The sequence below is a fragment of the Prinia subflava genome, chromosome 7, assembly GCF_021018805.1.
Source record: "Prinia subflava isolate CZ2003 ecotype Zambia chromosome 7, Cam_Psub_1.2, whole genome shotgun sequence".
Lineage (NCBI taxonomy): Eukaryota > Metazoa > Chordata > Aves > Passeriformes > Cisticolidae > Prinia > Prinia subflava.
This window is the reverse complement of record NC_086253.1, coordinates 33,304,484-33,327,327: the sequence shown is the minus strand read 5'-3', so window position 1 is coordinate 33,327,327 and position 22,844 is coordinate 33,304,484. Positions and strand designations below refer to the sequence as shown.

General features: G+C 41.2%; 1 protein-coding gene across 2 annotated transcripts in view; it reads right to left on the bottom strand.

Moving 5' to 3' along the window:
* The window catches only part of ACSL1 (acyl-CoA synthetase long chain family member 1), a 38,346-nt gene extending 20,394 nt beyond the window's left edge, over positions 1 to 17,952 (bottom strand). The window contains exons 1-5 of one of the 2 annotated variants that reach the window (XM_063402127.1): positions 17,796 to 17,952; positions 8,674 to 8,901; positions 2,545 to 2,659; positions 2,116 to 2,180; positions 814 to 915 (exon numbers count right to left, since the gene is read on the bottom strand). In XM_063402127.1, the coding sequence (XP_063258197.1) occupies positions 814 to 915; positions 2,116 to 2,180; positions 2,545 to 2,659; positions 8,674 to 8,868 (477 nt within the window). In that variant the 5' untranslated portion in view covers positions 8,869 to 8,901; positions 17,796 to 17,952. Of the gene's footprint in view, positions 1 to 813; positions 916 to 2,115; positions 2,181 to 2,544; positions 2,660 to 8,673; positions 8,902 to 12,171; positions 12,197 to 17,795 lie in introns of those variants that run through there. The other variant, XM_063402128.1, reaches the window with a different exon arrangement.
* Between the last annotated feature and the right edge of the window lie 4,892 nt (positions 17,953 to 22,844).

The following is a 22,844-nucleotide window of genomic DNA, read 5'->3' as shown; positions in this document are numbered from 1 at the left end:
TACTAAACATAAATCTAGGTTAGAGAAATTCAGTCATATTAAACAGATCTAATAAACAAGTCTAAAGAATATATACTTACTGAGTATTTCATAATGTTTTTAGAAAGGGCAATCTAGAACCACTTCTGGGTTAAAATGGATAGGCACTATCAACCTGAATATCCCCATAGTTGCCTCAGCTCATCTTAATTTGTGCCACTTTCAGTCTTTCTACCCATTTTTATTAAATTCATTTCCAATTTTTGCCTTCAGCAACAGTTTGTCCTTCCCAGAATACTTGTGCCTAGGGCTTCTGGCAGAAACAGAATTATTTAACATATTTTTGTCCAAATATTTGATCACTAAGTGTTTCTTTGTGTTTTAAAAGTTTAAACACCTCCCTGAGACTTCCTGTCACTTTCAACTATCTTCAGTGTTACTTTTTAAGACAAACCAAGTAGTGTTTTTACTACTTAAACAAGCCACCTCTATAACCTGGAAACAGAAAATAAATTAGTTAAGTTCTTCTGAATTCCTTGATTTTTTTTTCTGCTCTCCAGCCTTTTACATTTAGCTTTGGGGGCAAAAAACAACAACAACAAAACAACCAAAACACAATAATACTTGACATTAACTATTCTGTTAACAACCAGTTTGGGTTTTTAGCTGAAAGATGCCATGTCTACAATGGCTCACCAGGCTACAGTGTCAGTCATTAGGCTTATCCTGACGCCAAATGGGCTCTCAGTAAGGAAGCACACTGCCAAGAGACAAAGGAGTAAGCCATTTTAGTAATGGACAGACCACAAATACACAACACATTAGTGAAATTACCTCAGGTCTGTTTTGTGAAAAGATTCCTATATACTGAACATGAGATGGTTTGAAGCCTCGGTGGAGTAATGCAGAGCCCACATATTCAGCTCTGTCTGCAACCTGAAGGAGCAAAAAAAGAGGGAGAACAAAAAGAGTCAGAGCAAGCTCTTAACTGCAAACTCACCTCAACAGTTATTAATTGGTATGAATGAGAGAGAAGTTTTTTAGGCTATATTGGATGCCCTCTGTGACTTTGCTAACCTAAACATTGCAGTGCCATTACATTGCACTGATTGTAATTATTACACTTGTACTCAATATGCAGCAGAAAAAACACTTGATAGCATTAAATGTAAGTTTAGCAGTTCAGCACACATACACAAAAAAAGCTGTTTGCTGTATCTGTGTTAAACCCAGGAAGTGACCCTGGAATGATTAAACATAATATTTCTGTTTAATCACAAACATTACATACACCATCCTTTTACTTCATTAAGTGCCTATGGGAATGGCATTTCTCCCTTCAAAAAGCAGGAGAACAAGGAGGCAAAAGCCACTTAGTTCTATTAAAAAAGCTTGGGAAGGCAATTTTCTAAATTCTTTCTATATAGCACATGACTTTCAACCTTGTTGCCCACATGACCCCAAAAGCAAAGCTTTAACAAGAGAGGTTGCACCTAACAAATTCCCAGCAAAGTCACCTTGGGAAAAAAGTGAGGTCTATTACACACAGAAGGTGTTCAATGACCTTAACAGTACGCAATAGGCAAGGTTTATGCAAATTTGAAGACCAACTGGATAAGAAGTGTGCACAGCTGTTAATGGAGAATTGCATACAGATATTTTCAGGGATCAAGAAGCAGCATGCTGCTAGTTAGAAGCAGATCTGCCAGCACTCTATACAATATCATTCAGCACTACAGAGACAAGGTGTCAGGAAGCCCAAACACCAATAGATAGAACTTCTCCTAGTGTAAAGTGAGCCTCTTGGAAGCAAGCACAGTCTGAGTACCTGAACACTACTTCAAAGCTGCTGCACCCAAATTCTAAACAATTCAGCACTGAGATGCCAAGATAACAGTTTTATTTCAGAATTTTTTGGGGTTCATGAACCAAGCACGGGAGATGCCATTTTTTCTCTCCCTTGCACATATTTAAGGCTCTTCCTTTAAGACATTAATAGGAACTAAACCCTTTCTGCAATATTTTGCTACTACTTTAAAACATAAATAATTCAAATTTGTTATATCACATTACTGGATGTTGTATCAGTGGTCTCAGCAAACAAAGGCAAGTCTACCACTAAGAAAGACTGCTTACCTCTTTATAGGAGATCCATTCATATGGCTGGTTTGGTTTTCTAAAACCGAGACATGGACCATTATCTGAAAAAAAAAAAATAAAAGTTACTCAAAATTTAACCCCATCTCCTCTATCCTGACATCACTCTTGGTGTTAAGACCCTAGATTCTCAGGAGACGCTTTCACATGTTTCTTCAGAGGTGCAAGGGAAGAAGCTGAGAAAGGACAGAGGGAACAAAGTTGGTTTAGGCCAAGGAATACAGCACTGACTTTATTCTCAGAATTCTGTTTCACAAAATATCAGTTTAATTTGTCCTCAAGAAAATTCACATTCAATACATTAATCATATTGCTAGACAGAGATCCCTATGTCCAGCTGCATTTCAAAAGAGTTCAAGTATGTAGTTCTTGACATATTTAAAATATTTGCTTTAATTTTAGACTTACTTGATACACGTAAACCCCTTTGGAAAATATCATAAACTGTTTTCACATCGTCATAGTAGTACGACAACAGTTCGTCGCTCTTGAGAAGAGAGGACCTTCGAGCATGCTCACCACCCTAAGAAAAGCAATTGGAAAGGTTAGACACCCTTGTTGGCTATCAATGAATGGGAATTGCTTGAAGGAATATTCTTCTTGAGAGAACTTGAGAGCTATGCAAGGTTTTCCAGGACACTGTTCCAAGAGTCAAACTGCTCCCTATATTACCAAAAACTTGCCAGGCAAAATCTTATTCCTCAACTACCAATGATAGCACAGAAAAAATGAGAATAGTAAAGACTAACAAAGGGCATTTTGTCAAAACCACTTTTTCTTAAGAAATATTTTACTCTATTAGGGCAGTATAGACCATAATAAATTTCATCAAGCTTTCTAAATCCAAACTCAGAGCTATCTAGACAGAATATTAGTGGTGAAATCCCAATTTATTTTTCTAATTAAGATTACAGAACATAATCACATTTCAGTAGGTGGTTTCAAACCTTAAATGATTTTAAGCATGGTCACCAATACCCTAAACAAGCATTGCATAAGCAAAATATTGTGTTTGAGAGAGAATCCTTTAATCCAATTAAAAGTTACATCTTACAAAAAAGATTTGTAAGATGTAACTTACCTGTTGATTTATTTAAACACAGTACAGACCATACTATCTTGAAAGTTAGAATCCCCATTTTTCAGCTGTTTAGCACTCAGGTAAGTTACAGTTGGAAGTCAATACTTCCAATACAAAAGAATTTAATATTTCAGTTTTAACACTGCATTTTTTAGAGTGACTGATTAAATAATCTCATTTTATAGAGAGCAATCAAGTTTCACAAACTACAGTTATGCAATTACTATTAGGTCACAGTTGTTAATTAGTCCTATTACGATAACACCTACAAGCAAGTTCTTATCAGGAACAGCCCAGCTGGTTAAACAGAGGGTCTTGAGTAAACACTGCTTAAGATTTTTCTCTATCAGCATAATCAATTTCTGGCTCTTTCAGAAAGTCAAACCCTAGAGAATACAGACACAGATTTAGTTAGTCTATCATTCACAACTAAAGTCTGTTCATATGTAGTCACAGGTTCTTCTCCTGCTTTCAAAGTATCCTAGAGGACCAGACATCACCTCTTCCATGTATAAGGTACATAAACACCTGTTTATGTACACCTTATGTACACCTTGTACAGAAGATGTCATATTACCTACATCTGTAGAAATCAGCTAGCACATTAAAGGCACAGAGAGGAAAAAATATTTTTACACTAAAACAAGCCTAACTTGTTTTAGCAAAACAGTGTGAGTAATGCAGTGCTTGCCACTCCTTTGACAGTAAGCAGAAACATACCCTGTGAACATGACCCAGAACAAGTTAATGAGTGCCTTACCTCTAAAAATTCGTAACATTAGAAATTCAAGAGTATACTTGCTCTCAGACCAACATCTACTCTACAGGAAATTAAGAATCACTAGTACATGTCTCTGCCTGGAAAGAAAAGCAAGACTGCTTGCTTTATTTCACTAGTTTCTCAGATCTTGGATAATCAAGGTCATCTTACAGATTTTCCCAGTGTTGCCACTCTGGAGCTAATCTAAGAAAGATCACACAATGCAGTTTGTTACCATAGCCACGGGTAACATCAACAAGTGCAATGTATCACATGTACCATGTGTGATGTGCCATAATTCCTACATCAGGTGAAATACAATAGCCTAAGCCATTCCTCAGCAAGAGTCAAGAAGTATTTGTTTCTCCTCATGTGAGCCACTACTGTTTTGTTTACATGCCCTATTACACAGCACCACAACAGCAATTTTTTCAGGGCCTGAGGCACTAACCAAATTTAAAGATGAGTTATCAGAAAGTACACTGCTTAGATACAAGACTGATAGCACTGTCCTGAAAAAAGAGAAACTCTGTAACAGACTACTGTTGAAATGTTCCCATCAGTTCTTACGGGTTTTCATTAAGGGGAAACAAACAACTTTCAGTTTTGCTTACTTTGTTCTTTTTCCCATAGTAAAGTAGAATAACTGGAATTTCAACAGTCTTAGAATAAAAGTTTTTCTGAAAAACACCGAGCTCCTTGTGTGAAGGCCATAAGGAGTTCAATGTTATTGATGCACTGAAATACTCCCAGATATGTTGAAGGTCAAAACAGGAGCATAATGCAAGGTCTAAACGAACTCATCTGCTAAGCAGTAGAACTCATCTACAATTTGCTTGAAAGCAGCAAGAACTACTATTTTAAGACCTAGTCCAAACGGTCCTTATCCAGAATGTTTGTGCAGTATCAGGGAAAGTTCTCTTTGCAGCAGACTTGTTTAAAAAGCACTGGCCATTACTACCAGGTATCTGAATCCCAGGACTGGAATGTTTAGCTGACTTCACACAGGTTAGTTGAATGGCATCTAATAGATCTGGCCAGTGAAAGGATAAGCAGTCAAAAGGGTTGTCAGTTTTAATAAGTGCTCTTAAAGTAGCCAGGCAATAAAATCCAATTGATTTGAGAACACATTCTAGGTACTTGTGTAAAGCAGCCCTTGCAGCAGCTCAGGGACTTGCAGGGAATTAACCTACTGCATATCAAGTGCTACTCATTAAGTAAAACCTTGGCATTAGTTAAAAATAGCAGCATCTGAAGGAAACAGATTTATTCTACAACAGAGCATATATTACTCTATCAAGGCCTATTCAGGTCATATAAAGTAACTGCTTTTGTTCAAGCCATGGGTCTGCTTCTTGTTGACACAGGCTTCTCACGATTAGCAGTAATGTCAAAACACACTGTAGGCTCCACCATGCCTCAGAAACAAGAGCAATTTCCCTTTACCTGAGAGGGAAAGTAAACTAGCAAGTAGTACTTAGGTCACCAACATACTTGTTCTGAGCAGCAAGTAGTATAAACCAAAGTTTTCAAACCAGCCATGTAATTTTAAGCATGCTACTCCCTAAGTAAGCATACAGCACCTAAAACTGATCGTTCATAGGGAGATAAGCACATGTGTAACCAAGTGATTCTTGAAAGAAAAGGCATGCTAGAATTCGGGTAATATATCAGAAGAATGTAAGAAGACTTAAGAAGTTTTCATGAGTTGAATACTTCTTTCCATATGTGATTATTTTTTCTTAAGGGAACAAAAAAGCCAGTTAAATCCACTCTTACTCCTAGAAAATACTGACATCTTAATATTTATTTCTAGCCTATTTTTCTACATAGCTTAAATTGGGACAAATGAAAGTTTTTAATGCAAGATTTAATATATTTGACAACCTGCACATTAAATCAACATCCAGAGTTATTCAGCTGTAAGCCACCAGTGGAAAGAAAGAGCAATCTGTAAACACACAGATGCAGATGACACATCCCTGGAAGTTTCAAGGCCAGGCTGATAGGGGTTCTGGGCAACCTGGTCTGGTGCAACGTATCCCTGCCACTACAGTAACTCTCTGCAGTCATTTTCAACTACATGTGCAATCTTTATGATCATCCAAGGATGGTTCACTGGGTGCTGGCCTACCAAATCAAAACTTTTGAGAGATGGGAAGTGACCTGGAACAACAATAAATAGGATCTTCTTTCTCCCATATGAAGTTATGAAAATATATTATCAGAACATGTAGAAACCCTACTCCAGTCAATGACCTCACTTATTTCCTTGATGTCTAACAAATTTAAGTAAGAATTATGTAGAAGCTTATTTCCAGTTCAGACTTCTTACTGTAAAATGGTAGATAAGATGGTAAAATGAGGTAAATGACAAATGCAAATGATAAATGTAGTAAAATGAGTAAAATGATAGTAAAATAATGCCTTCTGCCATGCCTTGTTTGGAGCAACTGCTCAGGCCTTTTAACATCATATTGTTTAGGCAGAAAAAAAGTGTTAAGACATTTTCAGAGGATTATTTGATTTTTTCCCCCTGGAGAAGTGACAACCCATCTTAACACATACATAAGAAAATGGAAGTTAAATTTTAAGCAAAATGTAGCGAGAATCCAAATCCTGAGCACTGTATTAAACTCTTGTCACTGTTATAGGAGTAGCAATTCCAACAGATGCTTGAAACTTGATTCAAAACAAACATTCTCATTTGATTACCATTTGAAACATTATTAATAGTTCAGATAGAACCCTTAATGAAAACAAAATTGGACAGATCTTACCAATTTCAAGACATTCTCTAAATCTGAGCTCTTATCACTGCAATGTGCTAACACGCTTAAGTGTTTTTCATTTAAGTCTTACTACTATTCAGCCTTCCCATTAAAGCGTATTTTCTAAAGAGGCATTGAAAAATAATGCTGTTATACCTATCTTGCTTTGATCAGAAAGCCAATTAGTGTAATTGGATCAATGATGTATTAAGTTGCTTAGTGAAGTCTCATACCACCAAACAATGCGTTCAATCTCAGAATCCAGCAGTGACAAGTAATTTAACTTGAAGAAGTAAAGGCAGTGAACTGAGACTGCTGTCAAGAGTCTCAAGCAAATACGCATTCATCATGGAATTTATGGACAGCTACAAGCTACTATCTTACCATCTTAAAATGCAATGCTCCCCAAAAATCTGCTCAAGTCTACACTGCCTAATGAGGCACTCCACAGCTGGAAAACTTGCACTGCAGGCTCATTCCAGCAACCAAGATGTGCTGGTTTACATGAGTATTCTACCCATTGCATACATGTCAGAAGTGAGATCTAACTTCTGGATCCTTAGTCTACACATGTTGCTTGAACACAGGGGAGTTTTTTCTTTGTTTTTGTTTTGTTTTTTTTGCAATTATTACATTGGGGAGTTCATACTTTTGTTTCCCTTTTGTGTACTTCTAGTAGCAGATCACTATTTGCTACAGTAACATGATGTGTCAGTAAGCTTGCTCTATGCACTACTGAGAAGATTAGGAAATAAACTGTGAATGGAGGGGCAAACTAATGTATCATTCTTCAATCTCCATAGTATAAACATTGCACAAAGTGCCCAATTTGAAGTAATGATAGGAGTTTGCTAAAGTTCATGAGGTTGACCTGCTGTAAATTTCAAACTGCCACATTTGTAATCAAATCTGTTCTCAAGCACTAGAGTCATGTTAATTCATTTGATACAGGACAACTAGATGCAGTCTATCCATGCAGAAAAATGTAGTGTAAAGGGAGACTTCAGATCCAAGTATATATAAAAATCTATAGTGGTAGTTTCTGACTATCATGAGTAAGGCAAGAAGCTGTCAGCTTTCCAATTCTACATTTTCTGTGTATCTCCCTTAAAGATCACAACCTTCCAAAACTCTCCTTCCTTCAAAAGGAGAAAACACCTTATCTATCCTGAAAAAAGAGAACATTCTTGAAATAGTAAGTATTTGACTCTGTAGTAAGCAGGAGAATCAATACAACCACAGCCCCCAAAACACCAGCCTTGCAATCAGTTGTCCATATTTGCTACTGCTTCTCCCAGGCAGACTCTTTCTCTATTTGACTTCACTTTTAAAAAGCCACCACCTAAAAGTAACTCTGCTTCTAAAAAGCATAAGACAAAAGCTAAGCTAACATATCCAGAGTTTAGCAGGTGGCTGGTTTAATTTCAACTTACTCTGTGCCCAGGGTCTCTTGGCAGACTAATATTTCTTTCCACAGATCATCTGAGGACAATTAGTACCCTCTTCATGCTTGTAACACAATATAAAGTCTCATGTGTCAGCTATTATACACTAAAAATAACAGAAGATTATTAGCCTAATCAGTATATACCAGCATATGCACTCTGACTCCAAGACCTAATTTAACAGGTCATCATGTGGCCAGCAATTGAAAACTATACTGTGCCAATTCTAACATGAACAAGTTTTGTCACTAGTGAGATCAGAAGCTCAGTTGTCTCAGTAGTCTTTTACTCCTGCAACAGTTATTTCCTCAGCCCTAAAGCTGGTTTTCAAATTCAGAAAGCCAAAATAATGAGTTCAAGCCACATTTCAGAAGTGTATTCTCCCCACACCCTAATGTAAATCAAGTGTTTGTTTTCTCTCAATGCTGCATTTAGGGTTCAAATTTCAGTGAACTACAGCATAAACCAAGTGGCACTTACCTCTACTTCCACAGACTGCATTGCTAAATCACATGGTGGTTTTAGTGCTTTTGGTCTTGTTGCATACCAGTAGGTCGTGAGAGCTGCAAAAGCACCAAAGCCCATCAGCGTATTTGTCGGAAGGGTGCGCACATACTGTCTGACATCCCCAAGTTCTGGCATTCGTAGGTATCTAAACAACTCATGTGCTTGCATTGCAGTTCAGTGCAGTTGTTCCAATGCTGGAATCTGTTGGTATGAAAAAAAAAATTGCACAAAAATATCTGAAATCCGCTTTTGATTCACTGTTGCTGTAGGGCAGCAAAGTATGCTTTGTCCTGCTGGCTTCCCACTATCAAAATAACTTGATCTGCCACTAGGCAGGCAATATCTTTAGATATCTGTGCTGCAATTAAGTAAGCAAGCAATTATTAGTTCATACTCTAGAAAAATAGGTGGGGCTGAGAAGAGGGAATTTCTTCAGGCTTTCAGTATTGCTTTCAACAGAAACGGCACTCAAATGAAAAAAAAAATTAAGACCTTTTGTTAAAGAAGAGAATTTCACGAATGTAAAATAGTTATTTGTAGAGTAGATGTACTGTAAGATTGTTTAAACAGTTAATCATCAAGCAGGGAAGTCCGGGAAATGAAGGGCAGGAACATATGTTATCTTGCCTGCACGTAACAGAGAGCATCCCAATCCCAGGAGCATAGCAGGAGCATAATTTTTCCTTTCTTAAGTCCAGTAAAATAAACTCTTTTCTACTCTTCCTTCAGACATGCACAGAAAGGTCAGTACAGCAAGCTGCTTTCAAAGCCTATCTCCTCCCCTAGCTCCTCCATGGTAGTTAGCAAGTTTCCTATTTCTCCCAGCACCATGCCAGTAGTTTATCTCTGGTCATGAGGCAGACTAAAGCAGTGGCAACTGAGGCCCAAGGCAGCAGCACGCAGCAATACAATCAAGCACAGGAAGCACATTTGATTTGTCACGTTCACACAGAAGGAAGAGCTGGAAGAGGCTGCTCCCTGCCAGCACTCACTGACAAGGATATTCCACAGCAAGAACCAGCTGCAGAAAAAAAAAAAAAAAGGGATTGCAGTCAGCTCAGCTGGTGCTCTCCTCTACAGCCAAGGTCTCCCGGGACGTCTGTCACATGCCAAACGCCCCGGCCGATGCCCACTAGGTGAGAGGTGAGCGGGAGCAGCCGGCAGCGCGGGGCCAATGGCAGCCGGCAGCGCTCGGCCCGCAGCGCTCACCCCACCGCGCTCAAGGGCGCCGTGGGCCCCGACACCGGCACGGCCGCCCGCGCCCAGCGACGGTCGCAACGCTGCCCCGCTCGCCGGAAGAACAAAGAGGCGTATTTACTGAGGCTATTTAGGTCCTAGCCATTTCCTATGGACAACAGAATTAAACAGAGGTCCCAGAAAATGCTAAAAGAGGTAGCTAACAGCTAAAACATACTGTGTAAGGAGCCCCCCTGCAGGATGGTGGCATATGAGACTCTGAAACCCAAATGGGCAGAATTACATTTATAAGTTTTAAGATCAACTATATCCGGTTAACATTTCCTATTTCTACAGGTAAATCTCTAGTTTAGTCTGACCTTGAAATCTTTACTGCCACAATCAGTTATTCAGCCAGACAACAGAACCGTGGTCTAGTTCACAAAAAGTCTAACCAGTATTTGGACGAGATTTGCTAGAGACAGCAAAATAGTAATAAAATCAGTTCAAAGGGCCCATGCTTTCACAATGTTAACAGGACAGGCTGAAGCAAGGTCATGGATGGGGGCAGTGTCAGGATGGAATCAAATTCCATCTCTGGAACAGTCCTGGACCCATGGAGTAATCCCCAGCCAGCAGGCACTGCTCTCTCTCCCCCACACTTTTCTGGCATACCTTAGGGCACAGGGCTGCATCACCTCGACAGATGTGTAGTGCAGGGCCACTACAGAAATGTCTTTTTGTTATTTGCACAGTGATATACAGCAGAATATAATCAAAATCCACAACACATCAGGCTGTATTAATAGAAGGTAGAGATGAATTGAATACATAAACAAGCTCTTCATTGTCCATTTTTAAAAAAGGAATCAGTTATTGACTTTATAGTTAGGATCACCATGTGGTTGCTTTTTATGCACCTAATCATGTTTATTTGCAATGCAAGTGTGAAAACTACTTAATTTTTACTACACACAGTCAAACAGTAAAAATAAAAGACCCCTTATACACCAACAAGAAAGTCTCGACTTAAAAGTTAATTCCACATTTATCATAGACACCAAGTTATGAAACTAGACAAGGGGGCCTATGACGTGTGTAACAGCAAAGAGAAAACTTAGCTCTTTCCTCAAGCTCCACAATGAGCACCTTTGACTTTTAAAACCGCTTTTCTGTCTGGATTAGTCATGAAGTGTCCTGCACACCCACTGTGATTTAGGAATGTGATGTAATTTGAATTACTTAAGAGGCTGTGATGCCTTTACAGGTAACAAGAACTGAAGTAAACACCATTTAATTCGCACAACAGTCCCATTATACTCAAGGATTGGCTATGATTTCAGCCTGGGTGAAGCAAAGAGATGCACACCTCTGCTTTTCATTTCTTTGACCAGTTGTTTCTAGTGAAGCCTGCAACATAAAACTTCTTGAGCAATTATACAAGTTACCAGGTACACAATAATACATTTTGTTGCTTATGTTTATAATGAGATAATATCTTCTTATTTTTCCTTCTGCCTCATCGACACAAAAAAACAAGGTGAGGACACAATTTTCTGCAAGACTAAGCAATTCCAAGCTTTAACACTATCTGTTAAGTCTTACAAGCACTTGTCTTCTGCATTCAGGGCAAAGCCAGGTGTAACCAAGACAATAAATTTGCATTCTTAACATATACATCCAAATATACCCCATCAAGAAAAGAGGCTCCAACGTCTTCCAGCCTTCAAGCCATCTCAGTATTTACTTGTCTCGTACTCCAACATCAGACATACTCGGTTTTTATGATGACAAAGAAGAATGGTTTACAGCCTTCACACTGAGATACAAAGACCTTCACAATGGAGCTTGCATCTGGCTTTCAGTTGTTTTCCTCAAGGAAGGGCCCAGCTAAGATTGCTCACTCAAAACAAGTAAAAAAAGCCATGCTCTCTTCACAAATTCTACTCCTGCAATTCCTTCTGACAAGGAGGATCTGGAACTCAAGAACAGACTGAAACTAAGCCCTAATGTGAGACACAACTGAAGACCAAACGGAAGGAAATGCCAAATGAAAAATACCAGTCTGTAATACTCAGATTGCTACATATGGGGGGAAAGAGCAGAATTGACATTTGAGGTCAAAAGCATTTTTCTCAATGCAATCAGTAGACCTTGGTCTTTCTTCTAGAAGACCAGAGGCAAAGCAGTTTGGGTAACGAGGCAAAACTGCTTCAGAGACAACTATCTGCCTTGACCACCTCCAGAGAAACAGTTCCCCCAGTGCAGCCCAAAAAGACATCCCTCGGAACTCACCATATCAATTTGGCTAAGGAGTTCTGTAAGTTTCAGAAAAAGCCAGCTCTCTGCTCACAAACACACACATACACCCCCTGCAGCACCCAAGACTCATTCTTTACAGCACAGCCAGTATCTCAAGGCAAAGACCCAAGTTGGCAGGGCTCTGCCGTTCTTTGCTGCGCCTACTCTCGGCGTACAATGGTCTATTTACAGTGGGCAGCAGCCTGCCCATTGTCCATCCATAGCCAGACATCGTTCGAGTGCAACGGAAGAGAACAGGAGAGCAGCCGTCAGCTTCTGTGTTGCAAAGAAAACAACCCCAAGAACCAACGGCCTTTCTTTCTCTCTATTCTAATATTTAGATAAACAACACACTAGCACTGCCATAAAGGCAGGTCCATCACATGGTGTAAAAGAACAGGCTGTGCTATTTCTACAGCCTCTTGCAGGGAGGAGAAATCCACAACACAAGTTGCCTCTTATTATAAGCAATGTAGCATTAAGATGTTTTCATTATGATATGCTGAAACAGGGAACCAGCCACCCACATACCTTTGAGTTGTTCTGACAGCTACCTGCCACTGCAGTCTGTTTTTTTCTTACTCTTACAGGTTACACTGCACAGCTCCCATGGATCTCATTTTTTCCTTAAGCCTTTCTCCACTCAGCCTTTGAATGAACAAGTGCAGAATTATGCTCTAGCCCCTTTATTATGTATAAAAAAACCAGGTAGAACAAATAGCTTTGGCTATTAACCTGGGAAATCCTTTTGTCTGAATAGAATACGTAATCCTAATCTGAGTGCATTTACAGTCACCTTAAATTTGAGTCAGTCCAACCTGACACCTGCTCCCACAACCCTCTCCACACTGGCCAGGCAGTCACAAGGGAAGTGATCTGGCAATCACCATATTTCTATATTATTTGTGATGCTAGTTCTCTGCTAGATAACTCTTGTCTCAATGTCCAGATAGCCAATTAGCTATCAGAAGGAAACACAACAGCACAGCTGGGGAAGAGGGTGGACTACTGTAATACTACACACTGAGCACAAAACTGTAAACACTGCAAGCAAGTCCTCCCAGGATTTTCTGTCTGTCCTACAGTCAGAGGGGAATATGACTGAGGTCTTGCCAACACCTGAGACGTAGCCAAACTAATCAGCAAGCAAACCACAACCACCTTCAAGATACAGCAAAGGAGCTTTGGTATTGGAGACCTGAAGGAGAAATCCTAGTTTAAGCCCTGTATAACAAATAGGACAGCAAGATAGCCTACTGTGGTCCAGCCTGTCATATTATATGTGAGGAGTCATATATGACTCCTCAGCCAGAGAAGATTTGTCTGAACTAACCAATACATTGAACTGTCTAATCCACTACTGTGACCTCCTCCTCCACCACCTCTGCCTCACCCCCTGGCCCCTCCCCAACTTAAAAAAAAATTATCTTATCCAGAAATCACCTAGTTCACCCAGCCTAGCATGAGAGCTATAAACCTTTCTTTTAAAGCAGTAACTGACATATTTACCTTCCTGCAAGATCAAAGAACTAGAGAACTGTTAATAACGAACACATCCCAGGCAGCAGGAACCACCAGGTCCTTAATATTCACACCTCAATCCATTCATCCTCTTCAGCTCTCTCAATCAGGCTCTCAGCAAACATGGGGCATCATGCAGTGGGGTGTAGGTTGCCTCTACTGGTTCAGTTTCTGTTCCTGCACTTGTGACAAGGCAGAACTGGAGGGAAGCAACCTGCAAGCTAGATTCAGAGCCATCAGTTAGGCCACAGTGACTTACTTCATAAAATGCAATCAAAGTTAAGGCTTCTGCTGCAACATTTAAGGAGCACTAAATCTGAAACTGGTGTGTCAAGGTTCTGTTCACATCAACAAGGAAAGTCACAGGCTTGTCCTCAGACATTTGGCTTCAGTCCCCTTTCAATCAAGTGGAACACCACCTGGATTCTTGCCTCTCAGTGACGTCCAGTAAGTAATTTGAGTGCACACTGGTGAAGTCACTGGAGTTTATTCAAGTTCAGGAGTTGAAACACGTGACAAGAATCTGCTCAATGCCTTTTGTGCAATTACAGTCCTCCAACAACATTTGGTAATCCTGTGTATGAAGGAAAACCAACACTTACCACTAAAACCTTTCTGAGAATGATGGATTTAAGTAACCTTTAACCCACGCCTATACCTACACAACACAGCACTAAGCAGTCTTACTGGTTTCTCATCTCTGAAAGCCAGATAAGATGCCTCCAAATATTTATTTTTCAGCCTACACTACTATCCATTAGAATTGTATCCCTGAAACTCTGATTTGCAAATACACCATGGCACTACTCTGTCAATCTAGTGTCATTCCAAACATTGTTTAGATGAAAACCGCCCTACAGAAGCCAACAGCTTTCTTGTGATATGATCTCCTCAGCTTGAGCAGATCAGACCAACTCATTCATTCTACTGCTCCCAGGAAAAGGCTACTATTCAGAAAGCCCAGTATGCAATATCAAGCTAACACACATTTTAAATGCTCCCTTGAGACTCTGTGAGAAAGACTCACTCATACTTCTGATACCTGAACTCTCACAGAAGGCTATGTGGGTCAGGCACACTAGGACCCATTGCATTGAACTACACAGTGTTTATATTCAGCAGGTTGTTACAAAAAACATAACCCTTAAGACTCTGAAACTGGAAGATCAATAAGTACTTATGAGAAGCAATTGGTGCACTGAGTGACCTCCCAATACCAGCAGCCAAAAAAAATAGTATGACAAACAGAGCAACCCTTTGACCTCACGTATTAAAGTATGCCTGCATCTACTCCGAGTCAGTGATAGTAAGCATTTTCTTCTTGCTTTCCTAGAAAACTAATTCAACCTTACCAGGCTATTATTGCAGTCCAGCTGCAGGTGCCAAATTCCCAAAACACAGCACATGCAGTTATCAAACTAAAAAAACAATTTATAAAAAAGGGAGAAATCCCCTTCTGGAAATAGGACATCATGCACTTCGGCTATAGCACTTAAATGGTTCAACTACAAAAGCAAAATCCATTTTCCCTCTACATCTCTATAAAGCCATGCAAGATGTTTTAAATCAGTTTTGAGCAAATTACCAGTACTACTAATATTCAAATCCTAATCAAAGAAGAAGTGGAATGGTTTGAGTTGAAAAAGACCTTAAAGATTATCTAGTTCCAAATACCCTGCCAAGGGCAGGGAATTGTATTTTACTCTGTGTAGATGAGTAACTCTCAACATGAAAGGCAGCAAGACAACAGAAGCCTTATGCTATCAAGTGCCCTTGTTTCAGGAGTCAGGTGGGATCTGCAGAAATGCAAGCCCCACATCCAGAGACAGGGTTCAGTCTACAGCCTGTAAAAGGTCAATACTGTAGAGCAGAGCTTCCCTGAGCCAAACAGCATTTTAAATTCCCCTACAAACCCATCCACCAATGAATAAACCGTCACTTCTCTTACTTATGAGGATTTCTAGGGAGTTACCACTAGTTATATTTACCACAGTGAAATATTTAACAGATCTGAACTTGTAATCAGCATAGCAGGGAAGTAGGATATGGCAGGCAGACTGTTCATAAGACCACCTGAAGCCAAATTTATCAAGTAACGTATCCCTTGGGCCAGAACATCTATCTCGTCTCTGTTGCACATTCAAAAAATTTCATGCTGTTAGTTCTCATCAGTCTACCCAATTCCATCAATCATATTATCAAGAAAAACAAAACACAAAAACCTATTATTACCTTCTATTGATCACATTAGTAAAAGTGTTGTTTTCTTGGAGGGATAAGAAAGACAAAAGAAACCTTTTACTCTGCCCCACTGGAGAGCAACATACACAAAACAGGGAAAGTACAACCCACCTCTGCCTCCTCCCAAAAATCCCATGAAATATTCCTTTCCAGTGAAGCAATGAGAGAGCAGAACCAGCTACAAAGACTTTGCTCAAAAAAATCTTTGTGGTAAGTCACTTACCCGCAAAAGTATTTCAAAGTTGTCTTTCCTTCCATTTTAAATTAATGGGCTTGTTTTTCTACCAATACCAACCTTGTACTTGTCCCTTCAAGCAAAAGACTACTTGGGGGTTTTCTTCTCAAAAACTGAAGGCCTATTTGCAACCTTGTGTTGGCCAAATTGTAGCTGTAAAACAACATCTACCAAATTTAGATTAGTTACCAAATTCTACCTTTGTAAATTCATTGTAATCATGCAGTCCTCAGACTAGGCTAAGGCTGTCTGCTCAAGACCTTGAATTGATAACACTACACACAACAGCTGCTTATAATGACAAGCTTAGATTTTTCCCATTAGCTATCTTTCAAACATTTCCCTATCCCAAGCAAGCTACATATCCTTAAACTTTAAAAAGGCAGCAACAGCAAGGGTCCATGAGGAACTCCATGTATCAGTTTTTGCATTATTAATACTGCTATTGTTGCAAGAGGAAGACAAATGTATTTTTCAGTAAACTCAATGACCGCTTATACTCAATTCCTTGTTCCAAGAAATGTGATCCAAATCCTGGGGCTCAGAAATCTCAGCTTGTGAGTTTGAGAGCACGTCCCAAAGCAAAAAAGGCAATAATAAACTCTCCCAATCAGGGTCAGGAGAGTGCATGATGCCCTGTAAAGCAATGCGGATGAAGAAGGAAATCTATTAACACCGCATGGATGAGATCTGTTCTTCCCTATCACAGAACCCGACCATCATACCTCAGACACTAGCCCAAGTGAGACATATGTTTAGATTACACAGTCCAAAAGGGTGTCCGTAATACTCCAGACAGCTCACAGACATGCCCTTTAGGAATTTAGAAGCCTTCAAGTGTTGCAGTTCCTGTTCAACAGGAACAAGAAATGTATGCATCCTAGAACAAAAGCGTCGTGTAACCAGGCTAAATCTCTGTGCTGTAGCACTGCAAGTCCTACCTAGCAGCAGAGGAGGCCTGCAAAGTCAAAGCCACTCAACCTTCTATTTTAGGCCAGTTTGGCTCACGCTGTACTTCAATACGCACTCTAAACTGCTTTAGATAAAAAAAAAAAAAAAAAAAAAAAAAAAAAAAAAAAAAAAAAAAAAAGGCTGTATCAAGTACATGCTGCATTCATGCCCAAAAGAACAACCTACTTGAAGACAAGGTCCGGCAGCTAAAGGAACGCGAAGCCCCAGGACCAGCAGGCAGCACCGCGCTGCCCAGCCCGCTACCTGCTGCTCGGCCCGACCGAGCTGCTCACCCCGCCAGGCCGAGCCGAGCCGGGCTGGAGGGCAGCGCCGGCGCCGAACAATGCCCGGCCGGCTCGAGCTGCCGCAGCGCCGGAGGAGGCCAGACACAGACAGCCACGCTTTCCTGAAGGCTTTTGTGCGAGGGGAAGCCGAGCTGGTTCCGGGGGACGCTGATCCCACTGCGAGGCGGAAAGGAAAGCCCCGCGGCCCCGCAAAGACAATCTACAGGGGTCGGCGGCAAGATGGGACGGGACCGCCCGGCCTGGCGGTGACAGCGGCCGCGCAGACCACCCCAGCCCCGCGGCGGCCGCTCCGGCAGGCCCGGCCGCCTCCCTCGGCGGCGCGTCCCTGAGGGCCGACGGCAGCAGTGCCCCCGAACCCCGCTCACCTCCCGGCAGTAGCAGCGACCACGGCTGTACGCGCCTCCCCGCCGCCGCCCTATTTAAGCCGAGCACGGCGGGAGCGGCGTGTGCGTGTGCCGAGCCCGCCTCCGCCTCCGCCTCCCTCCTCCGCCTCCGCCCGTCCGCGCCGCCCGGCGGGCGCTGGGACTCGGCCTTCCGCGGTTCTGCCTTCCGTCCCTCCCCCTTCCCTTGCCCGTGTCCCTGCCCCCTTCCTTGCCCCTGTCCCTCCCCACAGTAACTCACACAAACCCGGGGGCAGGGCGGTGGAAATTCTGTACTGTGCGGGCACAAATGACAGAGATGCACAGGGAGCAGAGGGGAGCACTGGCAGTACTGCCACCTTACAGGTCTGCGGTGACAGCTTGCAAGGAAGGGCTTTCTTACGGCTTCCGAAAGGACATCTGCATCCGGTATAAATATGCTAAAAGGACGTATGGTGAGCATGAAAATGTTGGAAGAGGACATCGACCTTTTTGGAATTTGTTGCCTACCTCTGCAACAAATTTGTTTCGTGAGGTGCTGTGCATTTGAGGGGCACGTTGAGGCGGCTGGAGCTTTATCATGTGAAAAACAATCAGGACGCCTGATAGTTATCACAGAATCGTAGAATGGTTTGAGTTGGAAGGAACCTTAATCATCATCTAGTTCCAATGCGTCTGTCATGGGCAGGGACACCTTTCGCTGCACCAGGTTGCTCAAAGCAGCATCCAACCTGTCCTCGAACATTTCCAGAGACATGGAATGAACAGATTCACCAGGCAACCTGTTCTGGTGTCTCACAACTTTCACAGCAAAGAATTTCTTGTTCAGATCTAATCTAAACCCACCCTCTTTCATTTTAAAACCATAACCTCTTTTCCTATCAATGCCCTGATAAAAAGTCCCTCTCCAGCTGTCCTGCAGACCCCATACCCCCCCTTCAGATACTGGAAGGCTGCTATATGGAAGGCTGCTATATTGTTTCTCCAGAGCCTTCCCTAGGCTAAGCAACCCCAACTCCTTCAGGCTGTCTTCACAGGAGAGGTGCTCCTGATCATCGTCATGGCCCTCCTCTGGACCTGCCTGGGGAGTCCTGTCCTTCATGTGCTGAGGACTCCACAGCTGGACGTAGTATTCTAGATGGAATCTAGAGCAGCGCAGGAGCAGAGGCCTGTCCCACACCCTGCTGGCCATGCTCCTTTGGATGCAGCCCAGGACATGTTTGGCTTGCGTGTTTAGGCTGCAAGTGCACATTTGCCGGCTCGTGTCCAGCCTCTCATCAACCAACATGGCCAAGTCCTTCTCTTGCACTTGGCCTTGCTGAGCTCTATGAGGTTCATGGCTCCACCTCTCAAGGGCCTCCAAGCCCATCTGGATGGCAGTTAAGTGATCCCAATTGGTTTTGGTTTGGCTGTGTGCTGCATCAGTCCATTAGACCTGTAAATCATCAACTCACATGTCAAAGTCCCACTGTGTTGCGCATTCTGCACTGCCATAACTTCCCTATGTTTCCTGGGTATTATTTATTTAAGGTGTGTGTAGGGGTGTTAAGGCTGTACACTTTCATATATATATATATATATATAGTATTCTATAAATTACTGAAGGTACTTTTATTTTATATAAAGGCAACTGCTGTCTCCAAATGCTTCAGTTTATACCAGGCAAAGGACTTCCTGCAGAACAGTGTTTTAAGAAAGGAAGGAGCCTATATTCACTTTTTAGCTCAAAGGAGGAGGGCAATTGTGAAGCTGCTGATAGTGTCCACATAACTGCACTTGGGTTCACCCTATGGAGTGGCTCAGAAATGCAAAATAAATTTCTTTCTCAGGAAAGGATGTGGAAGCACATAATCCAGGAGTGCATCTCACTGACTGCTGCTGTTAATGGGCACAGAGTCTCTAGCACCACACTAAAGCTTCTTTAAAGTAAAGCCCAGAGCACAAGCAGTGTGGACAGCAGCTGCTCTGCCATGGCTGGGCTGTCCTGCTTCGCTCCTATTGCACCACACTTTGTGCTCATGTAGACACAGCCAGACTCTGCCAAATGATTTTTGCATTCTGTTCAGGATTTTGGATGAAAGAAACAAGTGAGGTAGAATTGCATACACCATCTCAGGCACTGGTGATTTCATGCTTTGTCCTGAATGTGTTTATGTTCCATCTGCCAAACACCAAAGCTTATTATTATTTTATCTACTATGCTAATTAATCCTTTATTAGCAAATGTTTCTCCACATCTGGGTTTTTAAAGGTCATAAACCACATTTTAATGTTTTCTCCAAGAAACTTCAATGAACTGGTTTTCTCTTGTCTTTCACTGGAAAGAGTCTCTAAAAAGTCTCTGTCTGTCTCATACATTTTCATGAATTCTGTCAGCAACAAGAAATTGCAAAAGTCCCAGCTACACAATATTTAAATAGGTATATTTAAATAGTGGTGCCAGGTATCACTCCTCTGATACTCCTTGACGATCACTACATTATACATCCAGGAACTACATTACTCTCTGAAATCAGCTTTTTGCCAGCTGATCAGAAAAGATAGGGACCCAGTTTCAACCAAACTGTGTAGGGAAACAGAAGTAGGAGCATAAACAAAATCTACAGTGAAAATATTGGACTGTCTTACACAGGGGAACAAAGGAACCTGATGTTCCTTTGGATCAGGATGGGTCTAGGACCCTTTACCAACTACATACACATTTTAACTATATTTGAGGTTTCACCAACTCTTTTCATTGGTGCACAGGGCATACAGGCTCTAAAACCATTTAATGAAGGAAATCTGCTTGTTAAGTACATCAGACAAACTAAATATGTAAATAAAGACATCCAAAAGGAGATTCTGGCTTTCTTGTTAAAAGGGAGTTCCCTATATTCCAGTCTGTGTCCACAGCCACTTGTCCTTCCATCAAAAAGTGTCTGCCTCCCATCTTTCCCTGCAAAATAGGTATTTACACACCAGCAAGATCCTCGCGTAGCCTCAAGTTTTCCCTTCTTGAGGCTTAACCTCACCTCGTATAACAAAAACTCCAGTCCCTTTACCATGTTCATGGCCCTTCACTGGACTCTTTCCAGTATGACCGTATCGCTTTTGTATGGAGAAGACCAGAGCAGAAACATTGCTCCAGTTGTGGCCACCCCAGTGCTGAGTAGACGGGGATGATCATCTCTGCTTGACGGCATGTGGAGATGGACCACTCTTGAGCTTGGAGAAGGTGATCCTTAAAAAAATCAATCCTTTTTCTTGGACCCCTCCTCTCTCCAGCACCATGATGTTAACAGGGCAATTATCCTATAAAGAAATTACCCAAAAAAAAGGATTTCCATTTCAGCATATGAACATTATAGAATTTTCAGCTTGGTATTTTCTTTTCTTGGTATTTTCTTGGTAATATTGATATTAGAGTACTGTTCTTACATATATGTCCTGGTTGTCATTGCTGTTTTCATTTTATTTAATTGTGCTCTTTTTATTTTTCTTTACCTGGTATGTACATCATTCTATTGAATTGGCTAATCCTAAGTGTCTCATCACAGAATCATCCCAAGTGTATAATTTTTACATAAAACAGACTGTTTAGCCCTCTACCACACTGTATCTGCATCTGCTAACACTTGTGTGCAATCTCAAGAGAAGAAAAAGAAAGAAGTGTTATGTAAATAAGCGCTTCAAAATGTATAACATATATAGGAATTAAAACCCATGAGCTACTGGATCCATGAAGCAGGAATAGTTACTTTTGTCTTGACAATCCTATTCCCAGTGAGAAATGGAATAATGTTCATTTTGCGTTTGTAAATTTTATACACTTGAGAAATGAAATGTCAGTACTGACACAAAACTCCAGGCAGCAGGAAGGAGGGGTGGGGTCCATCCATAGTCGTCAACCAGAAGGACCTGAGGACAACTCCAGCAGAAGTGATGCTTTTCCCCAGGAGCTCTGCTGTTCCCCAGGGCACCCAGACAGGTGATTCCGAGCAGTTTAGCCAATAGCTTTGGGCAATTTGAGGTGCCAAGTCAGGTCTGGGGTCCATGCAGAGACCTGGTGTGGAACAGCAGGAGCCAGCACTATGACCAAGGACAAGGCTAGAACATCCATCACCTCCCTTGTGCTGGCCACTCTTCTTTTGATGCAGCCCAGGATGTGGTCAGCTTTCTGGGCTGCAAGTGCACATATTCCTGCCACATATCGAAAGACAATGGTGACATGGGGACCTAAGTTTGACGTTATGTGACAGTTACATAATGGTTGGATTTAATCTCAGAGGTCTTTTCCAACTAAATGATTCCATGATTCTATGACAACTAGAGCTGGGATAAAAAAGTAGCGTGTGAAGAAGATACTAGAATAAGATATTGTAGGCTTGCAACAGATTAACTGGTTTGTTGAGGACAACTGAATTTGGTTATTCTATGCCTTTTTTCCCCCCTGATTTATGTAATCATCATAGAAGTGCATTTCATCTAAGAAACACATCATATTGGTCACTGCAGCAAACATCCCAAAGGTAAGAGAGGCCCAGAAGTAAGAAACTCTGCCCTAGGTCAGAGATAAAAAATATATGTAGGGGAATTCCTGCAGACTACAGTCATCTGCCTTCCTTTCACATGGACGAAAACAAAATCAGACAAACTGAGCTAATGAATGAGCCGTACCAGCAGGGCTCTAGATAAATGTCTGCGCAAAGCCAGCCTAAAGCTTGCTTCAGTCACCCTCAGTATGTTGCCTTAAATAGTTCTTCACCTTAGAAAGACAGAAGTAAGGAAGTCATGACTGTATTGAGTTCCATGAAATACAATTCTTTTGAACATTGATTGAGATATCTAACCAAAAAAATAAAATGTTTACAAAATCCTCTGTATAAAGGCACAGAGAAAAGAGATGTAACATTTCTATGGCGCACCAGAAAGGAGACATGATATATATATATACACACAGATACTCACATACAAAAAGGTATCTAGAGAGATTTTTCAGAAAAAAAAAGAAGCAAAAAAACCTAGAAAGCAAATTTAAATAGCAATTCCATGTTTTTAAGCATGTAATGACTT